This window comes from Oryza brachyantha, chromosome 4 (assembly GCF_000231095.2).
Source record: "Oryza brachyantha chromosome 4, ObraRS2, whole genome shotgun sequence".
NCBI lineage: Eukaryota > Viridiplantae > Streptophyta > Magnoliopsida > Poales > Poaceae > Oryza > Oryza brachyantha.
This window is the reverse complement of record NC_023166.2, coordinates 15321786-15346687: the sequence shown is the minus strand read 5'-3', so window position 1 is coordinate 15346687 and position 24902 is coordinate 15321786. Positions and strand designations below refer to the sequence as shown.

General features: G+C 43.5%; 3 protein-coding genes, 3 non-coding genes and 1 pseudogene across 6 annotated transcripts; 2 read left to right on the top strand and 5 right to left on the bottom strand.

The window, feature by feature from the left end:
• Positions 1–2568: 2568 nt before the first annotated feature.
• On the top strand, positions 2569–5334 carry LOC102721074 (annotated as a pseudogene).
• A 4361-nt stretch (positions 5335–9695) lies between these two features.
• On the top strand, positions 9696–12617 carry LOC102720793 (histone-lysine N-methyltransferase, H3 lysine-9 specific SUVH5-like). The gene has a single exon (XM_006653569.3). The coding sequence runs from the start codon at positions 9809–9811 to the stop codon at positions 12335–12337; it is 2529 nt and encodes an 842-aa protein (XP_006653632.2). The 5' UTR covers positions 9696–9808; the 3' UTR covers positions 12338–12617.
• A 1136-nt stretch (positions 12618–13753) lies between these two features.
• LOC121054231 (glycine-rich cell wall structural protein 2-like) lies at positions 13754–17099 on the bottom strand. The gene is made up of 2 exons (XM_040523377.1): positions 15400–17099; positions 13754–14499 (listed from the first exon to the last, which is right to left on the bottom strand). The coding sequence occupies exons 1-2, from the start codon at positions 15417–15419 to the stop codon at positions 14016–14018; spliced, it is 504 nt and encodes a 167-aa protein (XP_040379311.1). The 5' UTR covers positions 15420–17099; the 3' UTR covers positions 13754–14015.
• LOC121054344 lies at positions 15736–15857 on the bottom strand. Its single transcript, XR_005811748.1, has one exon. It is a non-coding gene; the product is annotated as a small nucleolar RNA SNORD14 (small nucleolar RNA).
• Positions 16067–16187, bottom strand: LOC121054345. Its single transcript, XR_005811749.1, has one exon. It is a non-coding gene; the product is annotated as a small nucleolar RNA SNORD14 (small nucleolar RNA).
• On the bottom strand, positions 16643–16795 carry LOC121054341. The gene has a single exon (XR_005811745.1). It is a non-coding gene; the product is annotated as a small nucleolar RNA snoR2/U65 (small nucleolar RNA).
• Positions 17100–18196: 1097 nt separating the features above from the next.
• LOC102708051 (glutamate dehydrogenase 2, mitochondrial) lies at positions 18197–22207 on the bottom strand. Its single transcript, XM_006652535.3, has 9 exons — positions 21855–22207; positions 21650–21763; positions 20159–20380; positions 20010–20084; positions 19804–19920; positions 19327–19577; positions 18938–19013; positions 18731–18817; positions 18197–18636 (listed from the first exon to the last, which is right to left on the bottom strand). Exons 1-9 carry the CDS (start codon positions 21960–21962, stop codon positions 18451–18453), a joined length of 1236 nt encoding a protein of 411 aa, XP_006652598.1. The 5' UTR covers positions 21963–22207; the 3' UTR covers positions 18197–18450.
• Between the last annotated feature and the right edge of the window lie 2695 nt (positions 22208–24902).

Below are 24902 nucleotides of genomic sequence, written 5' to 3'. Positions count from 1 at the left end.
GCCGCTAAATGCTTGTGTTTGTTCATTATAGAAACATATAAATAAAATTCTAGTACCACACCTTTCTTTGAGAGAGATCGATTGTATTACCACACTGTGAGCTAGGGTTGAAAACGGGATGGGAAAATCCCGTCCCGACCGACACCGTATATCGATTTTCCTATCCGAATATCTTTTTGACATGAAAAACAGGAAACTAGGAAAAAAACCAGGAAAAACCGACGAAAACGGTTTAGGTGTTTTCCCGACCGTTTTCACGGTTCTCGTATTTTCCCGGGATAATTCCCGTGGTTATTCCTGTACATGGGCTGCAAAATGGCCCAAATCTCCCAGCCCACCTCGCACCTCCCCGTTGCTTAGTAGTTAGCCCAGCCCAAATCCCGCATAGACACCTCGACGCATCGGCTCGGCTAGGGTAGGCATCTGTGCAGTTGGCATCACCTCCATTCCTCCTCTTCACGCAGTGCGACGACATCTGTGTGACGACATGACCTTTACTGTTATTCCCGTTTTGAAATATCGATTTCCGATCGTTATTGGAATGTTCCCGATCGAAATGAATCGTTTTCAATATACTGTGTAACCGATTTCATTTTCTCGACCGGCGTTCCCGCTCCCGCTCCCGTTTCCGAGACAAAAATGCAGGAATAAATGTGGTTAGATAGTTTTTCCGACCCTTCCTGACCGTTTTCAACCCTACTGTGAGATCAGAAAGTAGATGCTTGGTCCAACTCTTTTCTTTTCCTTTTCTTTTTCTGAGAACTCTTTCAGCAAACTCTGTCAGCATGTTGCGCCTTGTCGAAGGCCCAGCCCAGCACAGGGCCCAAACTCTCTTCCAGCTTTCGCACGGAATAAAAGGCCCATCGTTCATGGCGAAGGCCGGGGAGCGCACCTCGCCGCCGTCTCCTCCCGTGCCCTCTGAGCGCCGCCGTGCTCCGACCTCCGACCGGCGCTGAACACTGCCGTGTCTGAGTCCAAAGACGGCGATCGACCGTGAACAGAGCCGATCGAGACCGTGCCACGGTGGACGAGACGCTCGTCCTCACATTTAGGGATGATTGTTTGGCATTTTTATTAAAAAATAAAGTCGAACGACGTATCTACAAATAAAAAATAACTTATAAAAAAAGTCTTTACATTCTTAGTGATCTAAAAGTGAAAGCTAGAAATAAAAAATAAACTTCGATAAAAAAAAACTCTAAGATCAAATTTAAATTTAATGTTAAAAATTTAAATTTAACTTATAAATATAAGTAAAAAATGAAAAAACGAGGGTGATCGTCTCATCAAACTATTACCTCATCTGCTCCAACGAAGACGCCAAGAAGTCGCCCTCCATGATCTCCCCCGCACCCCTGCCTGATCAGTTCATCTGACTGATTGCAGTTGCAGATTGCTCATAATAGTGAGCGAATTGGAGCATGTGGGGGTCACTCATCCGAGGGGCTGCACGAGCAGGGGTGGTGGTTGCAGTGAGTCACTTGTTGCATCCAAGTGCAGATCAAGATGCAGCTGCACTAAACTAATGGATCCAGATTCCTTCACAGGCTCACACAGCTAGGTGACAAATCTAACAAAGAGAGGGCTCACACAAGGTAAAATATTTGTAACGATCTGGAGCTCACTTTTATTTCAGGCTGCTTAATTGCACCCCCATTTAATTTTTCGGAACGGGAGTTTAGTTTAGGCAGCAAATTGCAGTTCAAGGGTACTGAAATTATGTCCTGGTCTTGCGCACAATTATTCAGATTAGGACGTCAGAAGTTAGAACGCGATCGAGACCTTCTACTGGTTCTCTCATTAGTTGGCGAGAAAGTTAGCAGGGACACGAAATATTTTGGTTTAATGAATCCCAACGAATTACCACTAAAACAAACCAGGCTCTAGAGTTGCACAGCTACTGATTAGTTTGCTTCGAAGCAGAAGAGGACTTGTCGTACAACCTTTTTATTCAGGCAGACGTGATCGCCATTTCCGTCAACGTTGTCAATTTGTGATTTGCACGTCCTCGGGGGCGATCAATCCTGTGTGTGATTATTTTCTTCGAGTGATGAGCACGAAACGGTGAAAAAACAAAACTGAAATCATTTGCAGAAGTAAGAAGAAGATTAGTCCTTCCTCTCGCAGCCAGATCTTGCTCGCTTGCCGTGCATTCCTCGCGCTCCTCCAACGTCACTTCTCTTATCAGTTTTGCCCACTCCCTGCTCGAATGTGCCAAGTAGAACAGCCCAGGATGCAACTCCTGACAGTAAAGAATGGAGTCTATTCTCTTTACTTCACCAAGATTAGTACCTAAAATACCTAACTGATCAACAGCCAGCCATATACTGGTACCAACCGAGTCAAAAATACAACGAATATTCGATAGTAAAATGTTAAAAAAAAGGGGCCTAAATGCACTGTACGTACCAAGGTGTGAGATGATTGAGCCATTGGATGAACATCGCAAAGCTGAGAAAAACTACTCGATTTACTCAAAAAAAAAAACTACTCGAACGATTGTGCTGTTGCAAGTAGAAATTGTGCGCGCCGCCGCGGCCACATTCCCTCCATTTTATATGACGAACACTTCAGCCATCCACCGAAGGTCCACTCCCCTCGCCGCGACTCCTCCATCCAGCTCAAAGAATTCGCCACGCGCGCGCCGCGCGAGCAGAAGGCCAGCGATCCTCTCCGTCTCCGATCGACCATGCTGGCCGAGGAGGAGGACCTGGCGGACATGCCGCGGGTGGTGGGCGTCCTCTCCGCGCTGCTGGAGCGCGTCACGGAGCGGAACGACGCGGCGGCGGAGCTGGAGCTGGAGCTGGCGGTCGCGCCGGCGGCGGCGTCGCCGTTCCGGGCGACGACGAAGCCCGACATCTCGGTGCGCGCGTACATGGCGCGCATCGCGCGGTTCGCGGGGTGCAGCCCCGCGTGCTACGTCGTCGCCTACATCTACCTCGACCGCCTCCTCCGCCGCCGGCGCGCGCACTCCGTGGACTCGTACAGCGTGCACCGCCTCCTCATCACCGCCGTGCTGGCCGCCGTCAAGTTCATGGACGACATGTGAGTGTGCCCTCCCCCACTCTGCCACCCGTGGCCACACAATAATTGATTCGATAGCCATTAGCCATAGCACGCGCGTGATCGATCGAGTTCTTGGGATATTTGCGGCGTTCCCATTCTTGGCTTTAGTTCGTGCTCTTACGTTAAACAGCAAGAACCAAATCAGGATAGAAACAGAATTCTATGTTTTTGCGATGAATTTTCATACAACATGGTAAACAGATCACACTGAATTTCGCTATTTATAAAGGAATATGCAAATTGGCGTGCTGTTTGCACAGAAGAGGAATTCAGAGAAATCAGGATAGGCATAGCTTGATTCTGGCTCTAATTACATTATTTGTGCTTAATATGGACAATTCAATCCAGCTACTGATATTTTTGGACCAAACATTCTTGTGTAATTCTTATCTTGCTTCGTTTGTTCAAATCACTGTCAATCAAATACTTGCTGGGAGTTAAGAGTTAATACCATCATGCCAGCCCCAAATTTGGACTGTTGTGTGAACAACAGTACGCAATCCTGGTGAATTATGGATAAAGAAGCTTCTGATGAGATAAGATCGTCATCAAATTTTGGAATCCAGTACCGGAACCCTTTTTCTTTAATTTTTTTTTCAGGAATACACCAAACACCATGTAGCCATGTAGGAACTAGGAAGCATCAGCTCAGTGCGTTCTTTAAGTAGCAGAAACCAACAAACCCTTCCCTAAATCTTAACAAGCACAGGCGACTGAAAACCTCATCAAACTGTACATGAGAAAGAACACATTGCAGTGCAGAAATTTGTTAGGCTATCTCACGGCCTCACACTGAACGCACCAAGTGTTATCTGCTCTCTGTTGAGAGGTGTGTGGGCAGCAAAATTATGCTTGTCCGACAAAGAAACCAAGGTGGTTCCACTGTTCCTTCCATCCAAACCACACATGCACTGGGGACCCAGGACATAAGATAGGGTTTTTCTCATTTCTTTTCTCCTCCCCTTTTCCCTCTCACCACCTTTTCCTCTTTTTTGGAATTTAATTCATTGCCAAGTTGTGGTGATGTCTAGCTGCTAGCCTAGGATGGGGCAGTGGCAACTTGCCCTCTTGCTGATGCTCATTAGCCCAACTCCCTCCTGCCAGGAGCATCTCATCTGACCCAAAATCACTATTTTTCTTCTGAAATAATTACCCAATTGACAAGCCATCATCAGATATCTTTCTTCCCTCGAGCAATGAACCGTACCACTCAGTTACCCAGTTGATATTAATCTATAAAAGATTTCGATCTGGTGTGCCTCTTTGGGCGCCCATGGTATCATCTGGTTGACGTTAACTGCACATATGTTTGGTAGCCTACTGCCACTAACAGCTCTAGCTTGCTTCTGCAAACAAGATGTGTAGCGTCCGGCTGGTCTGATCTGAAGAAATGTGCGTGCGTTGCAGATGCTACAACAACGCCTACTTCGCCAAGGTCGGCGGCGTCAGCCTGCCGGAGATGAACTACCTCGAGGTCGACTTCCTCTTCGGCGTCGGCTTCGACCTGAACGTCTCGCCGGAGACGTTCGGCCACTACTGCGCGGTCCTCCAGTCCGAGATGCTGTGCCTGGAGCTGGAGCCGCCTCCTTCCCCTGCTCCGGCAAGGCTGCATTGCTTCCTGGCTGAGGACGACGCCACCGGCAGCGGCGGCAGCAGCAGCAGCAGCAGTGGCAGCTGCACCGCACTCAGCATCAGCTAGCTGCGTGAACAGTCAGCCAGACGCCGACGGATTGCTTCCAAGCAAGCAGGCGGAGGCCGCCTGCATGCATGTACAGAGGCACGATTGCTTGGAAGCATCAAGCAAGCAGTCCAGTCCAGCACATAGTACTGTCACTACTGTGATGTCTTCTGTTTGCTTCTTAGATCTTCACTACTACGTGAGTAGCTTATTAGTAGGTGAGGTGGTACATGTGTAATCGCTGTGCTCTTGCAGTGCCATCGTTTTCTCCTCTGCTGTAGCTATGCGGTGTTAATTGTGCTTCCCTTTTTTGGTTTATCGTTTTCTCTGCTGCAGCAAAGGTTGGTGTGATTCATTTCACCATAATGCAGAGAGGGGAAAACGATGTGATGGTGATGATGATGATCCTGGCTGCAGCGCTTGTGATGGATCCGTGCGAATCGCCGCATGCCGTGCACGGATGATTCTAGCATCGATCCTGGATGATGCCATGCTCACCAACTGATGAGTGAGTACTGACCAAACTGGCCGTAGAACCTGTATGATTACGTGACAGCAAAAACCCCTTGCTTAATTAGATCCCAACTATTTCGTCGGTTTGTCTATCCTCTCTCGCTCCGTTGGTCTCTTTGTGGATTGGAACGAAGAGAGGGTACCTAGTAGCAACGACGACGGAGAGAGCCAGAGACTAGCGGATGCAATGGATTGTTTGACCGGTCAAAGTCACGACGAATGTGCCAGTGAGTCAGCGTGAAGGTGCCAGCGGCCCCTGCCACTTGGCCAATGCATGCGGCGTTTGGCGCAGCTCCCGGTGATCTACAGCTTTACGCGCCAAAACACTGAGAACCGAGATCGTCCGCAGTATCACAGACTGACATGTGGAACTATGACTTGTGGGGTCCACTTATCAGTCTACGGTACTGCAGATGTACGTCCAAACAAAGAAGGCATCGGGGTTGCCGGCTACCGCTGGGGAGTCCGATTGAGCCTGCAGCGTTCCGATGGCTAATTCCTCGTTTTTTTTTTACGTTTCCAAACTTCTAAATTATATTTTTTTAATAAAAAATTATAGAAAAATTGCTGTAAAAATTAAAACCAAAGTTTCGAATCCTAAATAACTAATATGTCACGGTCACGGTGTTTCCACTCCAATTCGTTCAATCAAACTCGTCAACTTGACCTTTACATCCCTATTTTTCGACAATCAACTGGTGATCTCTACCGTCAACTGTTTCCTACGGCTGAGATGAAGTCAGCTTTCTTAATTTCACTTTTCTAAGAGCAATTTCACCTAATATTTATTTGTAACTAACCACTAACTAATTAAATCTACAAACTAGGTGCTTTGCGACATAGTGCCGCTGAGGATAATCTCTTCTTAATTACATGACTTTGCTTTATCGATTATATAAAGAACATAGCATAATCAACATGATTTTGCTGTGTTTGTTTATACATGGAAACATTGCATTGGTATATTATTGCTCTGAAATGATAAAAAAAGGACAGTACTTAGCGTGCTAACTTAGAAGAAAAGAAGTATACGGTCCTAAGTTTGTTGGCTGAGACGTTATCAGCTACGGGTCAAAGAAAGTAATTTTAAATTAACTATACTGTATACATTATTGATAGGGTTAGTTAGAAAAGATTGAAATGGCTCTCTATCTTAGCATTGAGTGTTGCTATACTACGATGACTTTTCACAGTACCTGTACGATCAAACGGCCCATAAAATCGCGCAACGGCAGCATGATGCATCCACTCCATATGAAGAATGCTCACGCCGTATTGTCATCGCTGTTTGTTTTGTAGTACGTAAAAATCGTATGTATAGTATTTTTTTCCTTAGCATTAGGATAGAGAGAATCCCCGTAATCTCTAAAATTTTACCTAATCCTCCTAATGACCCTGAATTTTGCTTTCTTTCTTATAGTATTTATTAGGAATGCTCATAGGGTGGCCGGCAAGCTCCTTAACCCAAGCTCAACAGCAATTCCAACATGACAACGCCCTTCAAGGAAATGATAAGCATCTATCTATACTTATACTAATTGGGCACTTTCTAGGAGCTCCCACGTTAATCAGAAAGATCTAGCCATTGGTTACATAAAAGATAAAATCTAGGTCATACACCATACATTACATGGCTTTATGGTATGTGGGCTGTAGTAAAAGCCCATCTCAAAGTCCATTTATCAACATCGTCATAAGCTGTCTGTCATTGGTTTTGTGAATCAAATAATCCTTACCTATAGTATTTATGTAATATCATGGGCCATTGGTTTGGCGGCTAGTTGTTGATAATTGATGGGTATGAGCTAAAATGAACTATGATATATGTACTGAGCAAGTTCAATAGTATAGCCAACTATCAGCTTCAATTTGCCTATAATTAATCTAATAGCCAATTCATACAATAGTCACCTATAAAACATTAATACATGATACCATATATCATACACACACTGCATCTTAGAGCTCATGGTGTGTAGCTATAAATTAGTAGTCCATTTCTCTCTCATCTCTTATCTTTTTAAAATGTGTTTATAGCTGACTTATTGTCTACTATTATACCTGCTCGTAGTGGTGCGTGATGAATTGCTAGATATGATTATGAATATGTGGGATAGGGAAAATACGATACTACTAATACAAACAATGCATTATGATAAATGATACTTAAGTAGTGTGTGTGATGTTTTACTATGGAGGTTGAGTGAGTGTAATCTAATACAAATAAATTATGAAATATAGCAACAGAAATAGATATGGACAACCTTTTGTAACTCTAGACTAAGATGATTGGTTAACTTGGAGTGATAGGTTCACAGGTTGTGATGTTGGCAATGATTAATCTAGCATGTATCAATATGAAAGGGTACCAAAGATTAAAAAAAAAAGTCATGATCAGTAATATAGATTTAAGAACGGGTGATATTAGTCGTAATTAAGGACACAATAATGACCAACATTATCTAAGACAGTCAATAAAATTTAACACATAAGCTCGAGGGCGTTACCGGACAAGTAAATGGTAGACATTGTTAAGCCATCAATCAAGCATGAGCTACCAAACTAAATATAGACAACGGTACATCCGTATATGAGATGTATCAAGTGAGACACTAATACGAAATGATAATTTATGAGAATTGGTTGTTCTATGAGATGTTTTACTAGCATGATCTGATAGAAAAAAAAACGAAATAATACCGCGTCATCTCGTAGTTAAACATGCATAAATTGAATTTGAATTCGAGGAAAGGAATCTGACTCGGGTCCTGACGCTCTAACGACGGTAGTTATTTTTCACACCTTACACTTTTTAAATATAGGGAGAAAAGAGTAGAGTTGAGTTGGCGATCAATAAATTATCCAGGTTAACATTGGCATTGGGAATCATAGTCTTTCGCTCTTTTGGGTTGGTATTTTCCAAAGTAAATATTAGTATCCGACTAAAAAGGAGAAAATCCAAGTATAGGAATAGGTACCATTATCTTGGAAAGCCACCCGGATGGCAGGCTAGTATCGATCAACAGCTAGACCCATAATGCATCCCTCCGTTCAAAAATAAATTAATTTATCAGTTTTTTCTATAATATTTGACTCTTTGTCTTATCTAATTTTTACGATTAATATTTTTATTAGATGATAAAACATTAACAATACTTTACATGTGACTATTTTTTAAAATTTTTAAAGAAAATTTCAAATAAGACGGACGGTCAAGACACGAAAACCAAAAGAATTACGAATAGAGGGGTAGAACTATGGGGCTGTTTGGATCCTCCAACTTTTTTGTTAGTTCCTGTCACATCGAATGTTTGGATACTAATTAGAAGTATTAAATATATTAATAAAAATCCATCCCATACTCTGGACTATTTCGCGAGACGAATCTATTGAGCCTAATTAGTCCATGATTAGCGAATGTGATGCTATAGTAAATATTTGCTAATCATGGATTAATTAGGCTTTAAAATTTTGTCTAATAAAATAGCCTTTATTTATGAAATTAGTTTTGTTATTAGTTTACATTTAATACTCCTAATTAACATCTAAACATCCAATATAACAATGGTTACAAAAAGTCTCTAAATCCAAATAGTCTCTGTAGAAGTAGGAGGGAGGGTGGACGTAAAACTGGGCATGACCGTACGAGTAAAACCCCATGAAGCTGCGGTCATGTATGGCCAAATCGGGTGACGCCGCGCCGACATGGTGTATGGCCAAATCGGGTGATGTCGTCGTCTATGGGCCCACATGTCAGCCACCATGACCTAAGTTAGAGAAGCTGGTTTTATGGCGTACCCGTCGTATCTGACTGTTTGACTCGGATTTAGTACCTCTTTTAATCATAGAAATGAAAATAATGGAGAAATAGGAAAAACATAGAATTTTGATAGGAATGTAAGCGTAAAACAGAGGATTGCAAAACACAGGCAAAACAAAACACAAGATTTGACGAGGGATAAAGACTCAAAAGGATTTTTTCCCATGTGGTTCTATCCCTTGTTAAGTTTCCTTTAAAACTTATATGTGAAGAGGCATTCTATAGGAATTTCATAAGATTTTATAGGTTTTATTACTTTGATTCAAAAGATTTTATATGAAAAATTCCATATTTCTATAAATTTTCTTTGGATCAACGCCCCGGCCCCCGTCCCCGGTAACCGTACCGCCGCCCCGCTGCTCGGCAGTCGGCACCCCCACCACCACCACCTCCGTGGCGCCCCTCCCGGTGGCACACCGCTCACCTCCCCTCTTGCCCCTCCCGCTGCTGACCCCCGGCGTCCTCGGCCGTGTCCTGCCTCCTCACTGCTCCACCATTGTAGGAAAAGCCCCTCCCTCCTCGCGCGGCGCCGCGTCGCCCCCCCCCCCCGGTCCTCCCGGCTGGTGTCCGCCCCCCGGGGCGCCCGGCGCGATGGCCGCGTCTCGCTCGGTCACTTCTGTTTGATCCGCCCCTCGAGGGCGTTATCTCCGCGTACAGTGGGAGTGGTTTTGGGAGTTGGTGGGTGGGGGTGGTGGAGGGATTCTGGCCGGACTTCTCGTTCGAGCAGGCGGATGGGGACCCCGGCGGTGCCAACGAGGGCGGCCGCCGGCCCCCTGAGGTACAAGGCGCTCGCGTCGTGGCGCTTCCAGCCGGGCTTCGTCAGGCAGCCGGTCGAGCCCCACGCCGCGGCGCCGAGCGCCTTCAGCGGAGGAGGGGTCGGGGGCACGCCTGGCGCCAAGGGTCCTCGCGGAATAGGGGCGTCGGGGAAAGGCCGCGAAACCAGAGGAGGGCGGGGAGGTCCTCAATCGAGGAGATGCACCCGCAGCTCGAGCGCTAAGGCCTCTGATGCGAGTGTGGAGAAGGGCGGCCGCCGTGATGCCGGAATCGACGGTTATTTGCGCAAATCCGGCAGCAACGCCGGTGCGGGGGAATCCAGATTGGACGGCTTGAGAAGTGGCGGTGGCGGTGGCGTTGGCACAGCAGCTGGAGAAGATTGTAGTTTGGGGAAGTCCAACCCTAGTAGTATCGTGAGAGATACTGATGTGCAGCATCTTGGGAGCGGCAGCAACGCAAGAAGTGGGGAATGCGTTTCCGATGAAAGTGTGAAGAAGCCTAGTGTAAATAGTGTGTCAAAAAGCAATGGTTCTTCTGCTGTCGATTGCATGCTGAAGGTTGACAGCACCACGCCCGATAGACATGCCGATAATGCTGCTGTCAAAGGTACCAACTTTGCAGGTCCTGGCAGCAATGGTGATGAAACAACTCGCAACGGGCAGAAGGTAGTTGCTCCATGGAGGTTCCAGATTGGTTTCAAGAGGTCATTCTCGAAAGCTTTCTGCTCCGACACTGAACCATCTGGGGCCTTTGGCGTTCAATTCTACAGAGTTCAAGATGCTTCGGCACAGTCCACTCCAGCAACAAGGAGTTCTGTGCGCTGTTATGCAAGTGCTCATTCTGGTGTTAGAGTTTCAGCCATGCGTGACTTTTCGATGAAACGTGAGAAGGAAACATCAATTCCATATAAGAAGAGGAAAACTGGGAAGGGTAATCCTATTCAAGTGATGCCAATGAATAGAGTTGTCCTCGCTAGGGAAAACATTATGGGATCTCTGCAGGATTTTCGCTTAATTTATAGGGACCTTTTAGATGAAGAAGAAGACAAGCCTGCAGAAGTAGTGATTAGACCTGATCTACAAGCTTACCGAATCTTCAGGGAGCGGTTCATCACGGAGTGTGATGAAAAGAAATATATTGGCCATGTGCCTGGAATCCAAGTTGGTGATATCTTCCACTTGAGGGTAGAGCTCTGTGTTGTTGGTCTTCATCGCCCACACCGGGTAGGTGTGGATCATATCAAACAGGAGGATGGGACTTGCATAGCTGTTAGCATTGTGTCATATGCACAATCATCTGATGTTAAGAATAATTTGGATGTTTTGGTGTATTCTGGATCAATGACTGCTATTGCCAATCAGAAGATAGAGGGTACCAACTTAGCACTCAAGAAAAGTATGGACACTAACACACCAGTCCGTGTTATCCATGGTTTCATCACTAGCCTCAATGGAAATTGCCGACGAAAGAAGTTTCCTACTTATATATATGGGGGTTTATATACAGTTGAGAAATACTGGAGGGAGAAAGAGGGTAACGATCGTTATGGTTATATGTTCCGACTGAGAAGAATGGCAGGACAGAGACATATTGACATCCAAGTAATTCTGGAATCAGGACAAGCTGAATCATATGGTAGTATTATCATAAAAGATCTGTCCCGCGGATTGGAGAAGATCCCTGTATCTGTTGTTAATTCAATATCTGATGAGTACCCCATGCCATATCGCTACATTGCACACCTGCAGTATCCCCGTAAGTATCATCCAGCACCTCCAGCAGGCTGTGGTTGTGTTGGCGGATGCTCAGATTCTAAAAGGTGTGCTTGTGCAGTGAAAAATGGTGGGGAGATTCCTTTCAACGATAAAGGCTGCATCATAGAAGCAAAACCTCTTGTTTATGAGTGTGGGCCTTCATGCAAGTGCCCTCCTACATGTCATAACAGAGTTGGTCAGCATGGCCTTAAGTTTCGCCTGCAAGTTTTCAAAACCAAATTGATGGGCTGGGGAGTAAGAACTCTTGACTTCATACCATCTGGAAGCTTTGTGTGTGAATATATAGGAGAAGTGTTGGAGGATGAAGAGGCACAGAAAAGGACGACCGATGAATACTTATTTGCTATTGGTCATAATTATTATGATGAAGCCCTTTGGGAGGGCTTATCAAGATCCATACCGTCACTTCAGAAGGGTCCTGATAAAGATGAAGAAGCTGGTTTTGCTGTTGATGCTTCAAAGATGGGAAACTTTGCAAAATTCATCAACCATAGTTGCACCCCTAACCTTTATGCACAAAATGCCCTATATGATCATGACGACAAGAGTATACCTCATATTATGTTCTTTGCCTGTGAGGATATTCCACGCTGTCAAGAACTTTCGTACCACTACAACTATTCAATAGATCAAGTTCATGATGTCGATGGTAACATCAAGAAGAAAAAATGCCTTTGTGGCTCTATTGAATGTGATGGCTGGTTGTATTAGGCTCGAGAGTGTACAATTTCCGCAGGCATAATTGAACTTCTTTCATTGGCATGGAGCCTTCTTCTGGCTTACCCTGTCATTTATGTTAATGCCCTTTTCCATTTTTACAGTTCCGCCAATTGGTAAAGTGCTAGATCAATTCTTTTATTTGCACTGAGTCATTTTATAACTTGCCGAATCATTTTATATTGCGTTGATAGAATGTCTTCTAGAACTGTTTCCACCATTCAACTTGAGCTGAGAATACCCATTTTACACATGAAAGTGCTTTAAATATATTGTTTCATGTGGCTCAATATATGACAGAATATGCTCTTTCGACACAAAATGTTAGATAAAATGTTGCAGTTGTGGTTAGTACATTACACTTTTTGTTTAGATTCATTTCCCTTAAGTTTTTTTTTTCTTATAACATTTTGTTGTGGTAGGCTATTATTAGGATATTCTGCGCATATCTTAAAGAAATAACGAGACGAGCTAAGATAGAAACTTAAGTCTTAAGATGATTTGGAACAATATTGTTCGTTCCTATTTTCGTAATTGTTCTGCTCACTTTGTCATATTATAAGATGTTTTTTGTCATACATAGATTTATCTGTAGATCCATGAATATATTTTATATGTGTTCAAATTCATTAGCATCCAACTGAATCCAAAGAAGACTAGAACATCCTATAATATGAAATGAAGGTAATGCAATTTTGTAGAAATGATAACGTATGATTTTATTTCGTCATGGATTATTTCAAGTAGAAATAGAAATGAAAATTGTGAAGTCTGAAGCATTGATAAATTACAGCAGAAGCCTCTTTTTCCGCGCCTTAATTTGGAGCAGGGTTCAAACGACCGGTTTAAATTCAGAAAACCAACATTTGCAGGGGAAGATCAAAACCTGGTACATATGGGTTATGGCCAAGAATGGACATGCTTTGTATTGAAACTTTTCGAGGGTGATTGTTTGATTTTTTTTAATGGAAAAGCCAAATGATATGTTTATAAAAAAACATTGTGAATAAAACTTTTATATTCCTAGCGAGCTGGAATATAAACTCGGTGAAAAATCTCTTAAAATCAACTTCAAATTTAAGATTAAGATTTTAAATTTTAGCTTATAAACATACGAAAAGATAGGGATGCTCGTCTTAGACGATGAGTTTATGCGAAACTTGAAAGTCGAAAGAATGAGTATTCCACGAATTCAATTGGTCTTTTTTCCCTTCGATGTTGTATTGAGTTGACCCTTGTTTTTATCCTCGTGAAACTTGCGTTGAATTAGCTTGATGTTTATACATGTCAGATTGTTCAGTCCAAAAGAATATCACCAACACCAGCTTTTTTAAAATGTTCAGTCCAAAAGAATATCGCCAACACCATCTTTAAAAAAAAAAGATAAAAAGAAAGGGGTGGTGTTGGTGACATTCTTCTGGACTGAATATACGAGCACCCTCATAAACCTGAATATACGAGCACGATCTGCGCTTATTGAAATGAAACCCACAAACATCTTATTGCAGTATTTCAGATACAAAGCTTAAATAAAGTTGGCCATATTATACAAGAACCAGAAGATAACTTGCTAGTAGATACCAGTATGATAGGAGTACTATCCAAGCATCCATTATCCAACGCACAGCTACTACTGATGCCCACGCAGCAAAGGCATCAACGTCCAGCGGTTTCAGTTGCCGCCACCGCGCTGTGGCCGGTGGTGGCTCTCACCACCGTGGGATCCCCCGCGCGCGCTCCAGCCTGATCCGTTCCGGCCTCCGAACGCCCCGCCGCCGGCGCTCCACCAGCCCCCGCCGTGATCTCCAGCGTAGCCGCCCTGGCCCTGGCCTTGCCCGCCACCCCAGCCAAAACCGCCGGCGTGGCCGCCGCGCCCGCTTCCTCCTCCGCCGCCGCCGAAGCCAAACCCGAAGGCGGTGCCGCCCGGGCTCTGCGCCGAGCTGTGGCCGTGGCCCCAGGCGCCTCCGGGCCCCGAGGCCCACGCCCACCCGTACCTCCAGGAACCGTCGGGGCCGGACCCCTGCCCGGAACCGGAGTCCCCGGTCCATCCGGGCGGCGGCGGCGCCGCCCGCCCCCTCCCTGTCCCCTCCTGCCCCGGCGGGTGGCCTCCCTGCCCGTCCATGCCGCCGGCTGTGCGCTGTGGGCACAGTTCAGAGCTGCACCAGGTTTATCTGAACTGAGCTGCTAGTAAGCTCGGTCAATTGCTTCATCGCTAATCAAGCCACGACTATTGCGTCCAGCTTGCGTCCCATAGAAAGAGGGAGCCAGCAGAACAAGGTGAAGAAAGCTTCGCAGACGGGAAAGACCGTGTGCGAAACATACAGAACTCGAACAAAAATATATTGATGCATAAAACGATTTTTTTATTATAGTTTATTTTTTGTCTTTATTTTTAGATCCTATAACACACATATAAAAATTTTATTCATAAATTATTTTTTATTTTCAAATATGTTAGTTTGACATTTTTTAAAAAAAACTATGGGGTGACATTCACAATGGCATAAACATTTGGAAACATAATAAGCCTTGGTGTTTATAAACACCAATATGGTATCATGAAAGTAATTCAAATTCGTTACTCCGTTTGTCCTAAAAGTAACTTTATTTTTTACTTATGATACACATAACCATGTAAAGATTAAATACCATTCATTTTATCAAAGCATAATACAATTATCACCTACTTTATCTATTCTTAATATATTTATTACCTTTTACAAACTCCAGTACAACGATTACTCAAAAATAAACTTATTTTGGGACATACTATAAAAGCTAAAATATCTTATTCTGGGACACATGTATTACACTATAGAGTTAACATAACGCAGAGATACTGGGAATTCATTTCATACATCTCCATTTGCATGCATCTGTCTGCTGATGGACAAGTTTCCTAACTGCATGAATGTCTCTCCAGTCTCCAAATAAAATGCTTGGGATCCACATGAGAACAGTGGTTTCTCAACCGAAATATCAGATGTAAACAGAATCGTGTTGACCACACCCAAACTGGCACGCTTTATTGTGATCACCGAGGTTCAGAATCTTACCGTAGAAAGAATTGAATCATTCATCAGAAGATTTGGGATTTGTCTCCTGTCTTCCCTGTTTTCTGGCACTGGAGTAGCAGAGGTAGCCCTCCACAGACTTGTGGATCCGCTAGATATGGTCTTGCACCAGGATCATAACTTCTGCATGAACCCATATTAACACAGGTGTCTAACTGTAAACGGCGAATTGGCAGTAGATCCATCATGACCTCCTCAATGTGACAGTAGATGCTAACCTGTGAACACACGAGAACATGAGCAAACAAAAGGAATTGCATACTGAAGCTTGTACTACAATGGTTTCGTAATCGTATAACATAAAACAAGCTTAAATGTGCCCTCAGACATCCAAGGAAGGATTGCGCAGCATCAGCTCTCAAGCCTGGCGAGGCGAAAACTCTTAGGCGGCAACTGCGAATGTTATGAGAAACAAGCCTTGTTTTTTATCATCATTGGGCAGGCATAAGAACAGTACGATGTATTGAAAAATGAGACATGAAACAGCTTAAATATAATGCACATGAATTTACACTGAAGGTATTAAAACAGGAATTGAGCCCTGAATATATAACAACAAATGCTACTCCCTCCGTCCCAAAATAAGTTCATCTTTCTAGCGAAAGAATTTATTAAGGGGAGTACTAAGTACTAAACAGAGCTTAAATATGCCCTCAGACATCCAAGGAAGGATCGGACAGCATCAGCTCTCAAGCCTGGCAAGGCGAGAGCTCTTGGACGGCAACTGCGAATGTTATGAGAAACTAGCCTTGTTTTCATCATCACAGGGCAGGAATACAATACAAGCTCTACATACATACAACGTGAAATGCGCAACATGAAACAACTTGAGCATCAAACGTGAAGTTTACTAGACAAGAGGGAACAGACATGTCCTAAGACAGGCAACGTGAGAGAACTCTTGGCAGACAGCATTTAACCCTACCAGCAATATTTGAACCATGAATCAAGGTCCAATGTAGCCATGCAGGTATACACGTCTTCTCAGTGCAACTTTCATGGTATTAAATGACATAGCACAGGCAAAAAAAAGTGATGCATTATACTCAGATATGTTTCATGAAAACCGCACAATAAATCTTACTGGATCCAAGCATACGCTAGTAGGAATGGCAAGAACCAATAGATAGAACAATAACGAATATATGGCTCAGACATCCAAGGAAGGATTTAGCAGCATTAGCTCTCAAGCCCGGCAAGGCGAAAACTCTTAGGAGGCAACTGCGAATGTAATCACAGAAAACCGGCTCTGTGGACCGATGAAAGAACAGTCCCCAGGTTCCTATCAACTTGTGAGACGCCAGAATCAGCTCTGTCTCGGCCTAATCATAGCATCACTGCTCAACGCTCGTGGCTAACAGTGACGTGGCATCAGGCCTAAACAATCCAAACCGTCCACAATTAGCGCCACTAGCTACAGTAGCACGCGAAATTGAAACATGAACCGCGAAAAAACCATAAAAAGTCAGATTTGGTTTGATCCGAATACTGAAATCCTCAGCAGATGGAACGCTTTGGCACATGTCGCACATTCGATTACTAAACCAAGCAGCTGCGAAACAGAAAACAGGGAAAAAGAACAATCAAACTGGAGCTGAGTAAAGCATGGATCATAGATGGCTCGGATCTCCAATGGCCTAGGGGCAGAGAAGGGGTTTGGAAGAGTTGTGTGTTTTGGCGGCGGCGGCGAGCTTTCGATCTGGGAGGTGGTGGCGTGGATATATAGGGAGGGAGGCAGGGGCAAGAGGTGCTAGGGTTCGCGGCGGAGGCGGAACGCTAGTGGGCCGTCACCTTGGGCCGTGACCATCATGGACGGGGCCAAGTTGGCTTCTTCTTTGGGCTCGAGCTCAGTCTAGTGGGCTGTAGTCATTCGGCCTAGTAAACTATAACCCCACTAGATTTCTCTCTTTTTTGCAATTTTCTGTATTTCTTTCTTTTCCAGTGAAGCACCGTTTGGCCGAGATTATTGGCCAGTTCGTAACGGCTTATGAGCCACAAAAGAAAAAAAAGTAGGTAAAAGTTTTGTATATGTGTTCTTGGCAATTCAAAAGACAAAGTAAAATGAGAAATGCCCAAAAATCAACTCTAAAACTAAATTTTAATTTTTGGCAGCGTCCGATATAAACTGAAAGGCAAGCAGCTGGGAAGTGCAGGCGTGCAGCAAATGGTTCAGTTGTCTCATCTCTAACAGAAACGCAAAGGCATTTTAAGCACATTTTTCTTCTCCCCAGTGTAGAACTTGTCCTCTAGAAAGTGCAGGCGTGCAGCAAATGATTCAGTTGTTTGTAACAGAAACGCAAAGCATTCTAAGCACATCTGTTTCATTTCATTTCTTTCTAATGAAATGCGCATAATTATTTCTGTTTGCCTCTTCCTTCTTTCTCCAGTTCCCTTTGCTACTCAAATGTTATACGTTCTTTTTACAGAGGTAACTTTAGAACATGGGTGTCTTCTTTTCTAATGAATGAAACCATTCCATTCTGTGATATGCTTCCCGGGCTCCTAAATTATGTGATTTTAGCATAACTTTCTATATATGTATTTCTTAAAAGATGTTTTTGGATTCATTTTTTAACTTTATAAATAGTTACTTTATTCATTTGTACTCTTGAATAGCCATTACGAAATCACTTACCTAGTCAGCAGGAGGCACTATATGGGTTTTCTCGGTTCAGGTGAACGTATGAGTTTTTGTTGGGAATTCCTTCTGCGACTATTTCCTATAATTCTGATTTAGAATACAGATTTTAACCAGAACGACAACGACAGGACAAAAGAATGCAACAGCCTTTCCGAAATTCAAATTGCCTCTTGACTTTCAGACTTTACATCGTTTTGTCGAATAATATAATCGCGCAGGATTCAATCACCAGGACAATGGATTAGTGAAAACGAAAGAAGAAACACCACATTTTTGTATGGATTATTTCAACAGAACTCCCTCCAACCGGCCACTTCTGATTTATTTATCTGATCAAGCATTTGTAACCCAACTTTTTCGGACAGAATGAATTGTTTGGGGAAATCAACGCTTCATGCCTCCCAGCCCCTCAAAAGGGTGGCACGTGCAACCCGATTAACTCCCAGTGAAAACGCCCCCATCCTCAGATTGCAATCTTGAGATTTGCACATGGCCTTGATGTGCTGGAAAGAACTGTTCATGTACTTGTGGAGCTCCATGTTCACTTTCTCTTCATCCCACATGAACCCTTGGATGTTCTGCAACCGTCCAAGAAGCATAAGGAAGCTGTTGTAGTCAACCAAAGCTCATGTGAAACAAGATTGTATGTACCAACATGTCATAGTCAATTACCTGAACCCACTCAAAATAGCTAACAATCACACCACCGGAGTTAGCATAGATATCGGGCAATACAGTCACTCCCTTCTTGGCAAGAATCTATAATGTATACAAAATCAGTCTGAAGTTCTTGAAACAGGAACTGCTTGCCAAAATTGGCCATATTTCTGACATTTCTTAAGGATAAAAGTTACAGTACAGTGTTTGCTCTGTGCCTACCTCGTCAGCTTCTGGATCCGTTGGATGATTAGCAGCTTCAATTATAAATTTGGCCTTCACGTCAGGTGCATTTTCCCTTCAGAAGGTGAATTATACGTAAATCAGTTGTTTTTCTACGTTGTATACTAAACTAACTAGGAAAGAATCAGATGAAAAGGGCTATTTCAACATGTAACATGATTGACATGTATTTAAAAAACAAGTGTGTACCATTTAATGTCAAAACCATCAAAACAAAAGCTAACAGATATGTAGGAAAAGGAGAGGGAAATCATGGTTTTGTGGTGGAGTGAAAATGCATCTTCAACCAGGTAAAAAAGTTTCAAGAGCCATCCCAACAAACGAATCATCGGCAAAAAGTTAAGGATCGACATGGACACTAGTTTTACCTGTTGAGCACTCCACCTAAGGCACATGGGATGAGAACATCACATTCATGCACTAGCAGCTCTGAAGAATCCATGACTTCCGCATCATGAAAATCTTTCAAAGAACCACCGTCATTTCTATGCTTCATCAGAGCAGGTATGTCTAACCCATTCTTGTTTCTGATTGAGCCTGTTACATCTCCAAGTGCAATCACCTTGCCACCCTTCTCATGGATGAGTTGTGCAGCCCATGAACCAACGTTACCAAAACCCTGTAACATTTCCATTGATTAATAGGAAAAAAATACAAATGTTGCTGGCATACTGACAATGAACAGAATGCATTGCTAGCTGGATTTCAGCTTTTAAGTTCTAATCATTTTAGGAAGACAGCTAGTTTTTTCCCCTGTTGTTATGTCTGTGGTGCATGGTGTTACCTTTCAACCATCCTAAAACTAAACTACATAACAAGGGAATCAATTATTAATTATGACTGACCTGGATAACAAAGGTTGATCCAGAAATGGACTTTCCATGTTCAGCCAAGAGAGCCTCAGTAGCATACATCACACCTCTTCCTGTAGCAGCATCCCTACCTAATGATCCACCAAGATCCTAGAATAAAGAGATCGATCCAATCACAACGTGCCAATAGTTTTACACCAACTAGATTCTTGTTGTTGTATAATGTATAGTATACTTACTATTGGCTTCCCTGTGACAACTGCTGGTGAATGACCATGGAATTTTGAGTACTCATCCAAAATCCAAGCCATGGTCTGTGTCAGAATTAGGGGGATGTTACATGATGAAGGGAAGTAGCACAAAAATACCAGAAAAAAAGAAAATATACCTGAGAATTAGTTCCCATGTCCGGGGCTGGCACATCAGTATGAGTTCCAATAAGATCATGAATTTTCTGTGTAAATACACGCGTCAAACGCTCCAGCTCACTTCTACTTAATTCACCAGGAGAGCATCCAATGCCTCCCTTTGCTCCACCATATGGAACTGCGGCAACAGCAGTCTTCCATGTCATTAATTGAGCAAGTGCATTTACTTCATCTAGATCAACCTGCGAAGAAGAATGGTGAAACCATGACTTGTCAGTTTTAGTTTTAAAATCTAGATGAACAACAGACTACAATGAATAACTTATAAGACAAAGTATGGTCAGCAAACAATACCACAGTTGACTTTCTACCTTAGCTTGTCAAAGTCTAAGGTAGTACTTAGAGAAAATTTCTTTGCAAATTAACAACTGCTGAAATAGTTGCTTACAAGAGAAATTAATCGATAGGTCAATTGATACCTGTTAAGCTATTGAAAGAAATACCAACTCACCATGAAAGAAAATCCATTATTTATTAAGTAAAAAGTAGAAGGTGGCAATAAAAATCTCAGAAACTCATCACTTTTACTGCTTTACTGTTCTGTTACCTAAAACTGGAAAAACCCTCATCTTCATTTGGAGCCAAACTGGTTCACATCTATAACTCTGGCTTTTTTTCCAACAGGAAAAATACCAAAAAGTGTGAGTTTTGGAAAGGGATTATTCCTTAGGCTAAATCATAAAAAGCACCTATCTGTATGAAATTTAATGGTTTATAGCAACAAGAACCAGAGTGTGATTGTAGCCGTAAAGAACAAAGAAATTACCACAGAAGAAAGCAAAATTGCTTGTATCCAATACTGCAATAGCATTTGTAGTGTCTCCAAATGACAGTAGATTAATAGTTCAAGAAACAGAAGAAATTACAGAAATAATTGGACAGAGCAAGAAGATTGGTATGTGTCCATTGGCTTTCTTTTGTCAGTATGGATAACAATTTATTCTATGGGCTATGCAAAAAATGCATTCAGGTGTCTAGACAGTTCAACAGAAAGAAATATACATCTGAAATTCTGAATTGTAAAAGCACTCAAGCACATAGCAGTACTAAAATAATACATGCTCTGCAGAATGTCAAGGACTCTCAATTCACACTATCTACATGACAAACTGACAGCCCAGACGATCCCAATATCATGAAGTAGACTACAAAATGAAATTGAAAGTAGCATCACGCACATTTCCTAAAAGAATAAATTAACTCACTGAACTGGAAGGACCATATGCAAACAACAAGGAAATAACAACTTAACAAGTGTTATAGATCTACCTCGCCAAAAACGGTCGCTGTCAAAATATACCGAGTGTACAACCTATTCTCTATTTATGCTTAATCATCTAGAAAATTCTATCACTGAACAAATTTTACATAAAGAAGATGATGACAGCCTACACCCCGGCATTACTGGACAAAATCAAAAACAGATTCTTATCAGGACAGAGAATCCTCACCTCAGGGTGATAACGAATGCCACCTTTCATTGGCCCGCGGGCATTGTCGTGCTGCACGCGGAACCCAATGAAGGACGCCAAGGTTCCGTCGTCTTTGGGGATGGTGCATTCTACCTGAACAGAGAAGTACGCCTGATGAAGCAACAATCCAGCAGCAGCAGCAGCAGCAAACAAACTGGAAGGGGAAAACATCACAGCCACCAACCTTGATCTCGCGGAACGGGATCAGGAGGCTCTTCTCGAGCTTGGAGTCGAGGCCAAGCAGCCTGGCGGCCTGCCGGAAGTTACGGCTGGTGGCGGCGAGCGCGTTCATGGCGGGCCAAAGGTGGCGCCTTCCAAGAACCGCGGGCAAAGATTAGCGCGCGGCCCGGCAGCCGGAAAAGGACCCGCCTTTCCAAAGAGCGCACGGTTTCGGACGGCGCGCGAGCAAGATCAGGGCGAGGCTTTCGCGCCCAAAAACGGCAAGAGGAAAAAAAAGGTGGGGTTTTTTTCTCCCGGGAAAGGAGGAAGAAACGGTGGACGCACGCGAGGTCGGCTGTGCAGCGGTGCTTGGCTGGATCGTGGGGAAGAAGAAGAAGACCGCTGTATTAATAGGGATCCAGGTAGGAAGAGAAGGGAAGCAAAGATAAGATCAAAGAGCTGTGCTAAACTCCTGAATATTATCCTGATCGGAGAAGGTGACTCGGAGCCGATTAGAAATTTAGAGCCAGCAGCACGTGTGGGGAATTTTTCGGATAGTAATTAAGAGGGATTATGACTGTATATAAAGCAACTAAGCAAGATGCTAGTAGAAGATTGAGGACGAAGCGGGTCAAAGTTTGTAAATTTCGAACGCCTTCCAATTTCCTACGGGTTTCTTCCATTGCTCGGGCAGTTTTTCTTTTTTTTTTTTTTTGTCTCGGCCTCTCCCTCTTCGTCTCCGTCCTCGATGAATCTTCAATGTTAGCTCCACCACTAGTGTCAAGAACTACGTTGGACCACTGGCAACTGAAACTGTAGTACATGGTCCACCTGTAAGGAGCAGTGCCTTTCCGTTCGTCTTTTTTTTCTGGCCCGCTACTGCCTGAAGCCCAGACCTGAAATGGCTGTTTTTCAGTATTTTTGTCTGCATCAGACCCCGTCCGGATTCTCGACGCCCCGCACTTGACTGCTAGCGTATTTGTCAGCTGATTGACAGATCGGAGTAGCCAACTCGACATCTCGTTCTTCCCGGTCCAAAGGAAAGAGAGGTTAGGGCATTCACAGTCCTCCTCCGTGGCCACGGAGGACAGAACACGTCATCCAAGCTGATTCGGTCGTCTCGCAGAGATGCGCGTCTCCTCGTGAAGAACCGTGCGTCTCTGCCCCAAGCTCGGTGAAGCACCCGCTAGGGCAGCGCACTGCAGGAGCTCGCGTCCTCGCGGTGTGGTCTGGGCACGCGCCGATGACGCATTCGACGCCACTACCGCTGCCCTACCAGATCCGTCCCGCCGCCACCCCCATGCTCAGCCGACGACGACGCCAACGCAAAGGAGGGGAGCGCCGGGCCGCCGGATCCGCGCCGGCGGAGGAGGAGGGGAGTGTCGGGGTGCCAGATCCATGCCAGTGGCGATGGAGGAGAAGGAGAGCGCGAGGCCACCGGATCCGCGCCGGTGGCGGAGGAGGGGGCACCGGGCATCAGCGAAGGAGAAGGAGGAGGGCGCCGACGTCGTCCGTGAGAGAGAGAAAGGAGAGTGCAGGACAGGAAGAAAGGGAGAGCGGCAGGGGAGAGAGAGGAGTGAGCTACGGTGGGTCCTATTTAAAGTTGTGGTGGGTCCCACTTTTCATGTGGCTTGTACTGTGAAGTGAATGGTTTCTGAAGTAGTTTCGTCTACGTGGCATGTGAGGGAGTGCCCCCACTGTGAATGCCCTTAGTGCAGCGTTCAAACTTGAATGCTCATATGAGATTCTCCGTGCACGTAAACCCTGACGGGTGATTAGAGTATACTATTGACGTCGTTGACTTTTTGATTTTTGTTTTGACTCTTCGTCTTATTCAAAATTTTTTGTCTAAATATATAAAATTATAAATCATATTTAAAGTTACTTTAGTAATATACCAAATCATAATAAAATAGTCCATAATTATATAATTTTTTTGAATAAGACGAAAGATCAAATATAGATAAAAAGTCAACGGCGTCAAAAAAATCGGAGGGAGTAATAATTACTCCAAAATATAACTACATTGATCCAGATTTGTAGTTATATAGTTGATCAAATCTTATTATATATAGCAATATTATGAAAAAAATATAAAACATTATTTTTGAAAGTTGAATTTATTGGATTTTAAAAAATTACCTATTCAAAAAATATATCGTTAAGTGTTACTCTCTGTTCCAAAAGTATGAGTTTCTAGTATTTGAATAAGCATTTCTATCGCTATTTCAGACCACTTCTTATCTTATCAATCACTTCTAATTCAAAATTCGTACTATTTGTCTCCAGATGCCCTCACATTTTCATCCGTTCATTATTTATTAAGGCACCAGTCTTTTCTTCTCAATATTAATTATTGTTTAAGAACATATAAATGATTATATTTGGAGACTAATGCAGTACTTAAGCAAATAAGTGGGTTCCAACGCTCTTTAAGCCATGTTGAGCGGCGCTTAAGATTACGAGAATCAATTAGTGAGAAGAAGTTAGCTTCTTCAAAATTATAGGTTTTCCAACTTCTAACTTCTACTTTATTCTCTGGATTATCTAACAACAAGTTCTCGGTGTCAGAGTGATGTTTGAGAGTTTCTGGTTTTTTTATAACATGTGAGAAAATGCAGTTACCAGAAACTTTCTTAAACATGGTCTTGGACTAGAATAAGACTGGATTTGAGACCGAAAACCCGCAATGTCATGTTTTGTTGAGACTTGAGGCTATTTATAGTGGGGTTGTTGCCCGGTGGCAACGACCATGCCTAGCCAATTTGGAGCTTTTCATCTGTGTTGGTGTTGGTATTGCTCTCAAGAAGTCACTTGTCACTTTGCGAGGGGTAAAAGCCTTGTTAAGATAATGAATTAATGATACTAAACGTGTGGCAAAGGCTTGAAGTTACACCAGGGAGGTTGTGTTCTCAGTGGATACCTCCTAAGCTACCTCGGTCACTAACATTTGGCTTTTGCCGTCATTACATAGATCTGGTGAGTACAAGGCTGGATCTAATGAGCTTATCAGCACAAAAGCGATGGTCGTGAGACTTTAGACAAAAAGAAAGAGGGAAGCAGCGAGGTCCCG